General features: G+C 47.1%; 1 protein-coding gene across 4 annotated transcripts in view; it reads right to left on the reverse strand.

Moving 5' to 3' along the window:
* Positions 1-682: 682 nt before the first annotated feature.
* The window catches only part of MCFD2 (multiple coagulation factor deficiency 2, ER cargo receptor complex subunit), a 46239-nt gene continuing 32504 nt past the window's right edge, over positions 683-14417 (reverse strand). Inside the window, exons 1-4 of one of the 4 annotated variants that reach the window (XM_019970108.2) lie at positions 10221-10505; positions 4632-4792; positions 3519-3678; positions 683-2179 (exon numbers count right to left, since the gene is read on the reverse strand). In XM_019970108.2, coding sequence (XP_019825667.1) covers positions 2051-2179; positions 3519-3678; positions 4632-4792; positions 10221-10490 — 720 coding nt within the window. In that variant the 5' untranslated portion in view covers positions 10491-10505 and the 3' untranslated portion in view covers positions 683-2050. Of the gene's footprint in view, positions 2180-3518; positions 3679-4631; positions 4793-10148; positions 10171-10220; positions 10506-14417 lie in introns of those variants that run through there. The other 3 variants (XM_019970107.2, XM_070798604.1, XM_019970109.2) reach the window with 3 other exon arrangements.

Consider the following 14417-nt stretch of genomic DNA (forward strand, 5'->3'; position numbering starts at 1 on the left):
CAGTGTGGAATAATTTCAAAGTGCAGCCCACTGGGAAGGAGGGAAGAGGTGTCTGTCTGGTCTGTTTAACTGGGTGACTCTACCTTGTAGGAATCTGTCTCTTCGTCTCCAGCTGCCTCACTTCCTAGCTGCCAACAATACAAGGTTCTTTCAACCGTGGGTCTGCTCACTAGATCCATCCAGAAGGGCAGCTTTGGATGAAGTGGGGCAAGACCCAGGGGTCTCGGGCAGGGGATGGGAGTCAGGGAGGCAATGGTAACTTCTTCCTTTGCTCTCCTTTCAACTGGCAGAACAGTGTCATTTCCAAAAATCCAGGGGCGACTATGCTTCCTGCTTGGTCCAAGGGTGCTTGCAATAATGCTATCTAATTTAAATTTTCCGGCTAAGAAAAAACAGTCAATGAGACTCAAGGAGAAAACATTGTATTTTCCTAGACAATGCCGTCATAATCTGAACTTGGCCAGAGAAGGACAGTCCAAAAAGTGCTTTCATGCAGAAGGAAAAAATGCCTACAGAAGGACAGTTACTGTGAATCCTAGATCTACCCCTGCAGAAAGGAACAAGGTAGTGCCAGGGAGGGTCCCAGCCCACGGGATGGGTCCCACCTGTAAACGTGGGCATTAAACCAACCAATCCTTTGGGTGGTAGGAGAAGAAGCCTATGTGCACAAAATCAACTGCTCTTGCATTTCATCAGTTTTATTGGTCATATATCCAGAATTCATTATATAAATCTTTCAAAATAACCAGTTATTACAAGAATAGTTTACAATTCAGCTCTGATTGCACAAATACTTGACACAGGAAACCATTTTTACAAATACTTATTTTTCTTATAAGAATACTTTAGTACAGAAAATAAGTCTATATATCTTACAGCAAATTTTATGCAGTTTTTTTTTAACCCATTCAACCATCATTTCAGGTTTCCTATCACAGCATATCCATCACATTCCATAAGCCAACTTATAATCTGCAGCCACTTCTGATTTTCAGTTACAATTGAGATTCACACTTTTAAGAGTTTTTAGGCTTCTTTTTCTGCTGATCTGAAAGAATTCACGTATTCAGGCAGAAGAGGTAATTTAAACAACATTCCTTCTAGATCTCATGTGTATCAGGTTAATCACCTGCTTGGTGAAGAATCTTTCCACTTTTCACTTAGGCTAGACTGGCTGGTAGCTCACCTCTGCTGTATCAAGCAGAAGGGATAAAGTCCTTACATTCTTAAGAGTTTCTAAACTGCAAAAACAAAACCCTAGAAACAAAGTTAAATACAAATACCTAGAAAGCTAAAATGTTTGCTAATGATGAGAAGTAGAGAACACTTTTAGAATTGAGGTCTCTCCTTGGTTGAAGAAGACATAAAAGATAGTGTAAGGATGTGGCAGTAGTATTACGAAATATTGAAAAACTGAAAAAGGTGAATCACTTAGGTCAGTGGTGTGGTGTTCCCAAAGTCCCAGGAGATACAGAATCTTAGACTCTGGCTAGCTCAACTATTTGACATTCTTCTGATCTGTGGCTTTGAATAGCCTAATAAATACTCCCTTGACCAGAACAAGTAATCACTTAGGCCAGGGGAACTTTACAGAATACTGACCACGTTCCTCTGAAGAGACAGGACAGCCCCAGGGGAAACATTTGGCATTCATTTCATTCCTTCAGTTACTGAAAAGTGTGTCCAGTTAGCAAAAGCTTGTCTTACTTTTCAGGTAGCATGAATTAAAACCAAGAGCCTAGCAGCATTCTCCATCCAAGTTCCTGAGTGCTCAGCTGTGATCATCCAATATCCTTAAAAGGATTTTTTTTATCAAGCCCTTGTCCAATAAGATATTTAACAGTACTTGGGGACTACAGTAGGTCCCATTCCTCTGCTTTTTTATTTCTCTTGATTTCTCTTTCTCACCCCAGTGTAACAAGTTGCTACAGGTTTTTACCAAAATACCAAAGCAGTATTTTGGAAATGAGTTATTTTGCATTACGGAAAGTGTCCGATCACATTATAATGGGTCAGATTTGCATTTAACTGGGAGATGGCCACATCGGGTCTACTGCAGGGATTTTGCAAATTCGGCATAGTCGATGTATCCATCATTGTTCTTGTCATCGTCTCTCAAAACACCATCTATTAAGTTGATCAGCTCATCTTCGTTCATTGGTGCCTGCTCACTTCCCTCCTACAAGATACAAATCACACCAAGATGAGCTGCATCTTTTACTGAAAGCGCCTGGTTAATGTCCAAAATAAAATGTCCACAGACTCCTTCAAATGTAGTACTTCTACTTCTTGGAAATCCACAAGCCACATGTTAGATCCAGAGTCAATTCACAACAACCCAATTAAAAAATGATATTTGGCAGTTAAAAGGACGATGCAATCAAAGTAGGCCCTTGCTGATTTGTTTTAAAAAATACTTTTCATTCTTTTTTCATTACCAAAGTCATACATGTTCATTGTAGAAAGCTGGGTCTGGCTTAGAGAACTCAGAGTCTCACAGATTCCAGGACCCACAAATCTGTCCTAAAGAAAAGCTCACAGCCCAGGCCCTCCCACAGGTCAGCTCTGCTAAAGTGGTGAGAGCCCACACTAGACATCTCAGGGTCAGGACAAGAGGAAGAAGGCATTGCCGACCAGCAGACCCTGTTACAGTCTCTGAGGTGAAGGCAGTTCTGCTCCAGAAGCAGGTGTGGCAGGGCTCACGCTGCCAAGGGCTGAGCTAATGCTGCTCCTATCTGTGGCCAATCCGTCTTCTGTCACCTCTCCCATGTCCCGACCCTTTCCTCTCCTGCCCACCACCATCCTCGCCTGCCAGGGCAGCTGGACCTCGATTCCTCTCCCAAAGCCAGTCTTTGCTAGCATCCATCAGTCTGCCTCCCACAGCAAACACTGCATTAGTCATGCTTGTCTCCTGTGCAAAGCCGCTGGTGCTCCCTGCTACCTTCAGAGCAAACACAGCCCGGCTCGGCTGGCAGCCGGTGTGAGCACACGCCCCTCCCCAACTTTGCCTCTCCTCCTCTCTTGAGATTACAGTGTGGTCAAGTGGAACAGACATTAGATCTGGAGGCATAAGATCTGAGTTTCAGTTTCCTCACCTCTCAAATTAGAGATAATAACAAGGACATGACCATCATACTGTATTACCCAAACCCTTATCATCAAATCCCTTGATCCCTTGGACCAGACAGGCCATTCTTCCCAAATGATATAACCTCTCCCCAGTTCTGCCTTTTGAATGTGGTCTGCCTTTCAGCTAGTTCTCAGACCCTGGCACGTGGTGGAAATGCCAGTGGCACTTGCTAAAGATCCAAGGCAGGCTCTGGGGCTTCTGCCTCGGCTGGTCACCCTTTGTGAGAAGGCCCTCTGAACAGGAAAAAAGGCAGAGCAGAAGGTGAGCAGAAAGAGGAGAAGCAGTAACAGTGCTGCACAAGGACAGGGGAAGCCATCAGGAGCAGGGGCTGAGTCACCAGAGGGAGGCCCCTCCGAGGTGCTGCCCCCCGGGCTACTGCCCGACCTACCTCCTTGTGAACGTGAGTGATGGCCGTGGAGAGTTCTAGGCCGTCAAGCAGATTATTGCCATCATAATCATGCATTTTGAAATAATGGAGCTGCAGCTCTTGTGGGGACATCTCCGCCTCTGGTTTGTTGATGACACCTTCGAGATGCTCCATGATATGCCTAAAGACCAACAGTGAAGCTCAGACCACTTGGCAGCGATGCTGGGCTGGGATCCTGCTGAAATCTTAAAGACTCTGAAAAGTTCAAGATCTTCAAGTACACCCATCACAGAAAAACTAACAGAAACAGTGGCAGACCACTCTCCAGGAAGACAGACATAGGCAAGGCCGTGAAAGTAGTAGGGAAAAATCAAACAGTTCATCTGTTACGCTGGCAAGATTATGGGTGCTTTTTCCTTTTTATTATTAGAATATGGTTATAACATTTGGGGGGGTGTGTGCATGTTCAGTCGTATTCGACTCTTTGCGACCCCTTGGACTGTAGCCCGTCAGGCTCCTCTGTCCATGGAATTTTCTGGCAAGAATATTAAAGTGGGCTGCCATTTCCTACTCCAGGGGATCTTCCAGACCTTGGGACTGAACTCATGTCTCTTAGGTCTTCTTCAATGGCAGGCAGGTTCTTTACCTAACATTGTTGGGGGAGCTATTAATTTTTTTTTTTTTTTCTTAAAGCAATTTAAGGATAATAGAGCAGGAACTGTAGGCAGGAATGTGTGAGGCTAACTGGCCCAGGGTAAAAGTTCCAACAAATGATGCAATGTTTGAACATGCCAAGAAAAAAGAAAAAGATCTTGTCATAAGCAAGAAACCTTAGCTCTATTTTGGACTCTGCCACTACTGCTGGTGTCTGTGTCTGTCTGCCTGTCTGTGCTGAGAGAGAGACAGAATGAACTCAGGAAAGCCATTCATCCTTTTTGAGTCTCATCTGTGATCTGATGGCAAAAGAAGAACACCTGGACTTACAGGCGGCTACAAGGAATAAACACCATGCTTGGAAAAATGTCAAGGGGTTGTACAAATAGTAGAAGGCAAAGGGGACAGCGTGTGCCCTTGCAGCTGGCTGCAGCTGCAGACGGGGAGGCCCCTGGACCACAGCCCTGGCTGAATACGTACTCTTGGTCATGCACTGTGTTCTTATCCAGGCCCATGCTGCCGTGATGGGAGGAGCTGGCCCCGGGCTCCTCGGCCCTGGCACCCGGGGCACAAAAGGCCCAGAGCAAGCCACACAGGAAGGGGATTCTGAGCAGTCGCAGAGATCTCATGGTCACCGGTACCTGGGAGGTGGGGAACAAGAAGGTGAAGACAAGAACACCAGAACTGAGGTTCTTTCAAGACTTGACACAGCACACTCCTGGGAACTGGGTGAAGGAGCAGGGCTGGGGAAGAGAGCTGGCCAGCTCTGCCACCAGACTGCAGGATGACCTCGGGCTCTCCAAGTCCCCATCACTCAAATGGGCTGGCAGGTCCATGACCTTTCCTGAAGCCCCTTCAGAATGCCAAGCAGCTCAATGAGAGTTTACTGGGATCTGGAGAGCACTCCTGCCTACGAGCAGCTTACAGTCTGGTGAGAGAAATACTTCCTGCCAAGAGCACTAATCAAGGCAGAAAGTGAGGTGTACTAAAGAAAGAGGAAACCCTCTGAGAGTTCAGAGGACGAAGTGTCCTTCGGGCTAGAGAAAGCCAGAGGTTAACAGACATGGGGACATTTCAGCAGGTCCAGATAGAGGGGTGTGCAGTGGGCGTGCAGGAACTGAAGGACGAATGGACGGTGTGAGTAGAAGGGTAGGTGCAGTCAAGGGGGAGAGAAACTCCAAGTGGGTGAGAGGGACTTGAGCTTAGAGGGTATGAAGTGGATGGAACAGCGGGCAACAGGCTGCAGAGGCTGACCAGGCCATGCTGGAGGCAGCTCTGCATGCTAGGCCAAGAGGCTGACATTGCCTGGGGATGGATGGGAGCCACTGAGGGAGATGAGAGCAGAGATGGTTTCAGAACAGCTCATCTGGCAGTGCAATGGGGAAGGTATTAGGCAGAGTGAGACCAGAGATAGGGGTTGAGGGAAACAGTGGGTAGGTTAGATCAAGGCCCACGGCAGTGGGCATTATCCCCTGCCTCGTCCACCTCCCAGGGCTGTGAGGGAGGCAAGCAATTGAGCCACAAGAAAGAGCACCAGGGAGGAGAGCTCCATAGGGATTAGGTTCCATCTAGTACTTCCGGGGTTTGGCTGGACTTGGAGTCCTGGTCAACAAGGAGAAACAGCTGGCTACACAGCAAGCTCCCCAAGGACAGGAGTGCCTTGTTCCCACCTGTACCCCACCAACACTCAGGCCGCCCTGCTGCTGCTGCTAAGTCGCTTCAGTCATGTCCGACTCTGTGCGACCCCATAGACGGCAGCCCACCAGGCCCCCCCGTCCCTGGGATTCTCCAGGCAAGAACACTGGAGTGGGTTGCCATTTCCTTCTCCTGCTATTCAGCTGAAAGTCCTGATCCTTCCAGGGCTTATAGACTGACCTCTATAAAAAAAAGAAGTTGAAGGACAGCCAAGAGACCTCTACTCAGAGGTGTTCTGGCCCCTTTCACCTACCCCAAGAGGCTCTGGAGGGCAGGACCCTAGGAAAATGCCATCCCCACAATGTTTAGGAAAATTTCCCAGACCCGCTTTGCTGGATATCAGCAGTATACCCTCCCTTAAGGAGACAATGGTCCCTGGGATATATAACTTCTAGGTGTAAAAAGAAGCATCGAGTCTTGCAAATGAATAGGGACATCAAAATGCAATTGTCATATTTCATAACAGAAAAAGATGTTCAATATACACCAAGTAAAAAAGAGCAGGCTACAAAAGTCTGTAAAGAATAATTCATTTTGGGGAAATTCCCTGGTGGTCCAGTGGTTAAGACTCGGTGCTTTCACTGCTGTGGCTCTGAGTTCAGTCCCTGGTTGGGGAACTAAGATCCCACAAGCCACGTGGTACAGCCAAAAAGAAAAAAAAAAATTCACTTTTGTAAAAAACAAAACAATGTATGTATATTTCTCATACACAGAACAAAGACTAAAAACTACTAAGAGAGATTACTTTCTGAATTATGAGATTAGGAGTGACTTTTATTTTTCTTCTCTTTACTTTTCCATTGCTTCTAAAATTTTTACTAAAAACATGTGTTTTCTTTACAAATATATATTTAATGCAATTCATCCCATAATTTTGTTCCAGTTCTATATGGATGGAATAAAAAGGGGGATTCTGGTTGAGTCTCATCTCTAGAAAATAATTCAGGAACAGCCAGAAACTACATCCCAATTTTACCAAATAGAAGTGTCCAGACACTGATGAGGCCACTGTCCTTCTACCTGGTACCTGAAAACAAGGTATCAGGTTACTCTCCGCAAAGACTGCCCCAACCAGAGAAGAATAGCTTGTTCTGACAACACACTGCAGAGTTCTGGGACAGGAGGGACCAGAGGGGGAAGCCTTTAAGATTCATAATGCATTAGATGTCTCTTTCTCCAGCAAGCCTTATTCAATTCCGAGTCTGGCTTAGACGCTCTTCCCATATGCTCCTAAGTGCTTCCCTTCAGGAGGGTCCTGTCTGTTGCTGACAACAGCTGTGCATGCACCTGTGAACACGTCTGAGGACCTCTCAGTACCCTCTGTTGGACTGGGCTCTGTGAGGCTGGGGGCTGGATTTCCATTCGCAGCACTGGGCACAGTTCCTGCACAGAGGCTGGAGGTTCTCAGCCTTCGTGCCATGGTCCTTGGGAGCTGGGGAGTTAACATCCTCACCTATACACTGCCAGGTCTGATGTCAACGTAACTGAGGATGAAATTCGGTTCGGGCGCTATCTATCAGATAGTAGAGCTCAGTGATCAACAGACCCCTGGCACCATCTCCTAGAACCATGTGGTTGGATACTTAGTATATCAGGAATGGGTGGGGTGAGGGGGAGAGGTTCTATTGGAATAAGGCCAAAAAGCAACCAAGTTCTTGGTAATATAGTAACTTTGAGTCCAAATTATCCCCTCTTCAAAGGAGACCCGATAAAGGCCAAGAACCATACATTTGGGGCTCACCCCATTCTGGCTTGCTGTGCCAGGTTTCCAACCTTGAGACCACAACAAAAGCCAAATCTGCAAACACAGAAGAGAAACTCCCCCTAGAAAGTGCTACAAAAAGAACAGGGAATCTGACTGCCACCTGACAAACCATACTGCTCACACTGAAAAGGAAATATTAGCAGCCCCTTCCGCCGAAAGAACAAGTTGCATCACCCACACTCCAACTATTTAGCTCAAGGCCATAAGCAAAGAGCTTGGCAGATAAGCCCCAGGAGTTCCTGGGTTCACTGGCCTTTCAGAAAGTGTAAAGGCTAGGCTAGAGAAAAATCCAGAGGAGGAGAGATTTCTGAATTTGAGACATCCTTCACAGGCGTTCTGGGGAGAAGCGCTAGACCACTGACGGCGGCCGGCTCCCACCGGGCCTTGACTGTAACAGGGCTTTCCTCCTGGCTCCAGCAGCCTCTCCCAGTCCTAGGGCGTTTGTTCGCATTCGCTCCACCTGTCCATCTGCCCCCTTCCTTCCAGGCCCAGTTCAAATGTCATCTCTGTGCTCTCTCAGCCAAAGCCAGCTGTTCCCTCCTCTGACCTCAGTCTGCGGTCTCTCACACTCACTTGGCCTTAACCTATGGTCACATACTGTTCTCCTTTTATTCTTCTCTCTCCCTCCCTCTGTGAAGACGGGGAAGCTATTTTCTCTGTCTCTCCTTTACTCCTTTAGTGAATTTGTAACAAAATACTGAGCTCACCTGGAACTGCATGCCTTCACTCTGTATCAGGGCCCTGGGCCCTGGAACTCAGGTGTGTTGTTTCCTGCCACAGAGGATCTGACCTAAGCTAGAAACATAACTTCCCTTGGAGTCCTCCCAGCAGTGGTTTGGCCTGGCCCACTCTCATTGTGTCCTTAGTCTTATCAGCACCAAAAAGTTTGGAGTCAGCCTTCCTCCCATCAGTTGTAGGCAACTTTTCTCTCATGCTACCGCCCTCAGTTAAGAATCAAACTCAAAGTAGCCACACATCCTGTACCCAGAGTCGATGCCAAAGAAAAACTCTGACTGGTACTTCCCCATTTAAAACTGCCATGGTCCTGGACTGAAAGTAAGGAAAGAACCAAGTTCCTAGAAAAAGAAACCTCTACATGGGCTGGGCGTTGACAACTGATTCTGGAGAAGCAGGCAGTTAATAACTTGATCTATTTGTTCATTTGGGAGGGAGCTAGCATGCTTCATTTATACATTTAACTAAACTGTTCCCTGGGTTTCCCTGATGGCTCAGCAGTAAAGAATCTGCCTGCAGTGCAGGAGACGTGGGGTTCAACCCCTGGCTTGGGAAGATCCCTGGAGAAGGAAATGGCAACCCACTCCAGTATTCTTGCCTGGGAAATCCCATGGACAGAGAAGCCTGGCAGGCTACAGTTCATGGGATTGCAAAAGAGTTGGATGTGACTAAACTACAACAACAACAACTTCGCTAAACAGCTTGGTGCTGCACAAGGTTCTGAGGACACGTATGTCTGAGGATAGGATAATCTGTGTGACAAGAACCAGACAGGCTCCTGTCACACAGATTACAGCCCAGTGGAAAAGACCAGTAAATGGATAGCTGTAGGGCATGGCAATAGCCCGAACCCCTACCTGGGTTAATATATGAAGGACGATTTTTTTTTTTTCAATTAAAGAATAGCACTTCAGGTAGAGCGAACTTACTGTAACAAACACCTAAGCCTAGAAGGAGCGTGGTCCAATCTGGGTACTAAAAAGGGTTCAACATGGTTGAAGACAGTATAGTGGAGACGGATGAGTTAGTAAAGTAAAGAAGACCGGTCACCAAGGGCATTGAAAGCGATGTTCAAGAGCTTGTAAGAGCAATAGGGATCCACAGAAGGAAGACCAGGGGATGGGGGGTGGGTTCTGGTGACCGTGATCAGATTTCGGTTTTAAGGCCATCACTCTGGCTTGCCAACATATAACAAAGCACAGAGGACGGAGAAGGGGCACAGGGGAGAGATGATGGTGGCCTGAACTTGCTAGAGCAGAGGAACTGGGCGTGGAGAAGTCGGCGTATCCAAGGGAGATTTGTGATGGATTCGATGTGGATGGGTAAAGCGTGCAGGAGGTGAGAATGACGTGCAAGACTCTGCTTGGGCATCTGGATGGATGGCGGTGCCATGCCCACACAGGGGATACAAGAGAGGAATACAGGCTTCCCCGCCTCCCTGTTTCCCTGGCATAGCCTGGCCAAGCTCGGCCCCCGTCAGTGTTTACTGTCTCTCCCAGAGAGAGACGGGGTACCAGGGGCAGACGGACAGCAACGACTCGGGCCCGCGCGCAGGTCCACCGCAGGTCCTCCAAGAGCGCGGAGATCGACCCCGGCCGGCCCATCAGGCTTTAAAGCCCCTATGGCATATGCCCCGGGAGGGAGGCTCTGCTCCTAGTCGGCCAACTTCCCGGGGAGGCTCGGGGTCCGAGCCCCCACCCAGGCCGCGCTTGCCTTCCAAAGCTAGCCAGAAGCCCTGAGAGCCCCCGAAGGAACGCCAGGATCCCGCCCCTCTGCAGACTCCTGAATGCCACCCCACGGACCTTCTCCTCCAAGGTCGGGTCACAGGGATCACAGGCCGCAGCCGGATCGCGGGAGGCCCCCGGTTCACTCACCCTCGCTGCCACCAGCTGCCACCAGTTTTTCCCCAGACGCGAAGCCCTCCAACATGAGCCTCGCCAGCTCCCGTCTTCAGTACGTTTTTCCTCCGCTCCGCCCCCGGCCTGGCCCGCTGTGCGCACGCGCGTCCCTTTCTGCCCGCCCATTGGCGCCGCGGGCCCCGCCTCTGACCAGTGCGGGATCCGGGCCGCTGGGGTGATTCCACGTGTAACGGCCTCAGGCCCAGGAAGGACTGGGCGGAGGCATTTCTTCTGTCTACCTTCCATAGGGCGACACTCGGTTGGATCCTGGGTTGGACCACCTGAACCCCCAAGACCGTAGAGGCTAGGCAAGCCCGGAAGCCCCCAGGATTGTAGTAGAATGAGGACGTTGGATGGCGGATGCAACTGGCCCGCAAACTGGCTTTCAGCTCCACCACCAGCTCCACCTCTACAGGTTCCTGGGTTTCTCTGACTGCAAGTTAGGAAAAAATATAATAGCGTGAAGAAAAAAATTGTTGCCTGCCATTCCAGTTCTGTCAGGATCAAGCCATTAGCCCCTGCAGGTGCTCACCAACCGTGGGCCCTGGGACCAATTTTAGGATGGAGAAAAACAGGAAACGTAATATACTTCGGGTATACTTAGATAGATTAAGATAAATCTCTAAGGAAAAAATTCAGATAACCCTAGGAAATACAGAACTGCTGTGGGCTCAGCCAGGGATTGAAGATGATGCAGGGACTTAGTTGAGAGAATTATGTTGGGAGTCTGCAAACTGGGAGAATCAAGCACCCAGGCTTCCTATCTTTTTATGGGTTGGCAGAATGAAGAAAGAAACATGGATGGTGAACATATTGTCTAGCATCAAGTACCACTTTCTAGTTTTAATAGCTCAGAAAATTATTTCCACCCTTCTCTGACCATTGTGGCAGGAGAGCAGGGTCTTAGTTGCTCAGTCATGTCCATCTCTGTGACCCCATGGACTGTAGCCAGCCAGGCTCCTCTGCCCATGCGATTCTCCAGACAAGAATACTGGAGTAGGTTGCCATTCCCTTCTCCAGGGTGTCTTCCTGACCCAGAGATTGAACCCAGGTTTCCCACTTTAGAAGCAGATTCTTTACCATCTGAGGATAGAGGACACCCTATTAATCCCAGACTCCTCCTCCTTTCCTTACTCTGAAGTTTGAGTTAGTTTGATCTAGTTCATTTTTCAGCTCTCCCTCTGCTGTCCATCCATTTGTCCATCTGATGGTTTATTCATTCATTCAGTAACACTTCTTGAGTACCTCCTAGGTACTAGGCTCTGTGCTAGGAGTTAACCCAAGAAATGAATACAAACAAGAAATGGTCTCCTTCAACAAGTTCAGTGTCTGATGGATAAAGCATTTCTCATTCTATTTATCCAACACTTCCACTTTTTCTGTGGATCTTATCCTGTGTCATCTCTCTCTTGAATCACCAATCGCTCCCCCTCTAATAGACCATCCCCAGGATCATTTCATCTTGCCGGGGTTTCTTGTCCACTGCATTACTGAAACTGCAGTCTGCATGCAAATTCAGTGGTGCCTTTTCCTTTTCTTTGTTTTTACTCTCCATCTCAGTACTACTTCTCACAGTCACTCATTCCTACTTTGAAACACCTTCTTTTGTTTTTTGATGCCATGTACTTGGTCCTCCTCCTGTCTCACTGGCTGTTCTTTCTTGGGTTCTTTTCACTGACTTCTCACCTACTTCTCAACCTATAAATATCGGGGTGCTTAGGGTTCTATCCTTAGTCCCCTTCTTTGTCGACCTATCCACTCTGCTTATGTGATTTCATCTAATCATGTGGTCTTAGGTGCCATTTACAAGCAGATGACTCCAAAAAAAAGACTTCAAACAGTGACCTCAGCCTATAAGTCCTGACTCCTCAAAATAACTGCCTACTTGCCATCTCCACAGAAGTGTCTAACTAGGATCCCAAACTTAACTTGGCCCACTGAAATATTTTCACCCCCAAACATGTACCTCTCTGTTTTTCCCAGTTTAGCAAATGTCACTGCCATCCATTTAGTTACTCAAGCCAGATTCTAGGAGCTACATTCCCCCTTGCCCCCAGCTTTACTGAGGTATAACTAACACCCAGGAAACCATCATCCGCTACTTAAACTACTGTGAGAACTTCCTTATTGACCTCCCTTGCCCCGTTTTAGTCCATGAGACATTTGTTTAAGCCATTTATAGAGGAGTGTTCTAGAACTTGTAGCTGAACCCATTCCTAACAGGCAAATAACTTGTTACTAGAAGTAGAACACAAAAACCAATAATAAAATGTGGGATTGGCTAACTGAAGTAATAAGGTAGCCAGTGGTGAAGCCTCTCTATTCCATATTGGAAAGTTGGTGACCAACATGTTAAGTAGTAAAGAGTTGAACTGCTGTCACTTGCTAGACAGCTGTCACTTGGAAAAAACCCACACGCTAACCAAAGTTGTATTATTGGAGAAATCTCAGGAACAATACAGAACACTTGAGAGCATTGCCTTTTTTTCTTCCTTTTTAAAGTAGCTTTCAGCAAAGTCCTTCAAGAGAGTGGCAAATCCAGATTAGAACGGATTTGAAAGCAGAGGTTAAAGAAAATAAGGCCTTGGTGAGAGAGGAGGACTTGATGAGGTACAGCTCACAGCCTAAAGTAGCTGAGTCGCACAATTTGGAGCCTTGCTGGGTTGAAATAAACAATTTTCTTTGAATATCCAAGTTGAAGTCAGAACAAATGGAGACAGGGAAGAGGCAGCTTTATCAGGAGATAAGATAGAGGCCCACGGGAGCAAAGATGGACTGCAGCTGGGGGCCACAGGTGGCTTCTCTACCTGCTTTGTTTTGAATCACCTCCACTGCGACTGAGCACACAGGCCAGCTCCTGTAAGACTTAAGTATTCCGGTACTTGGTCTTGCTTGTTTTCCAAAAAGAAACATTTGAGGTATACCCAAGGAACTAACAAAAGAGAACAGAGGTGAGAATCAGACCTCATTTTATCTTTTTATATTGCTTTCATTTTTAAAAAGTCAAATATACTACCTATTGGGGGGAGTGGAATATAGTCTTTCATTAGAAAACCATTTGAAGACTCTTTAGATAAGTTATGTGATTGTGATTACTCATGCATAAACTTGACCAGAAGCCTAACAAATGGTGGATGGAGTCATATATCCCTAAAATCTTCAGCCTGGTCAACGGTGGTCGTCCCTGTTAACAAGGGAGGGGCTGCCAGATCCCCTACAAGAACCTGATACGTGGTCACGGAAGACACCCCTTGTTTCTGTCCAGCAGGACTGGACGGGATGTGGCTTACTGACTGGGGTATAATCTTATGTTTTTTATTCTCTTTTTTTCTGGAAAGAAAGGAGTTTTATTATTTCTTCACATTGTGCATTGACTGTGTTTCCCTGTATTTTGATTTGGTTTTCTTCTTTAGAGCTTATTGATGCATGGTTGTTCAGAAAAAAACACACTCCTGTTTTCCTTTACTCACACACACAATACTTCTGACAGCAGACGTGTGGGGTGTTCTCCCCACACTAAGCAATTTTCTGCAACACCAGCTGAGTGTTCTACAATGCAATTCAATTATGACACTAACTGAAGTTAGTACAGTGCCCACAGGTAAAGGACTCAGCTGCATAAGACTGCTGCCCACTTCCAATTCCAAGCTCAGTAAGTAGGTCCCCAGGTTAACCATGACTTCTGTTGGACTTGGCTACAAATTGAACGTTCCCATGACTCCCGCCTGAGATTTTATCATCTGCTAGAACAGCTCACAGAACTCAGGGGAACATTTACTTGCATTTCCCAGTTTATTTTATAGTACAGGTTACCACAAAAGGTACAGATGAACAGTTAGATGAAGAAATGTATAGAGTGAGGTCTGGAAAGGCACGAAGCACTGGAGCCCCTGTCTCTTTGGAGTTGCAGTACCCCACCCTGCAGACATGTGGATATACTCACCAACCCAGAAGCTTCAAACCCTGTACCACTGAGATTTTTATGAAGGCTTCCCCATACAGGCATAATCAATGATTAACTCAATCTCCAGTCCTTTCCCTTTCTTGGAGGTTAGTGAGTGGAGCTAAAAGCTCTACCTGTCTAATTATGGTCTTTTGGTGATCAGACCCATCCTGAAGCCATCCAGGGGCCCACCAAGGGTCACCACATTAGAACAAAGGACACTCCAATCA

Source organism: Bos indicus, chromosome 11, assembly GCF_029378745.1.
Source record: "Bos indicus isolate NIAB-ARS_2022 breed Sahiwal x Tharparkar chromosome 11, NIAB-ARS_B.indTharparkar_mat_pri_1.0, whole genome shotgun sequence".
NCBI lineage: Eukaryota > Metazoa > Chordata > Mammalia > Artiodactyla > Bovidae > Bos > Bos indicus.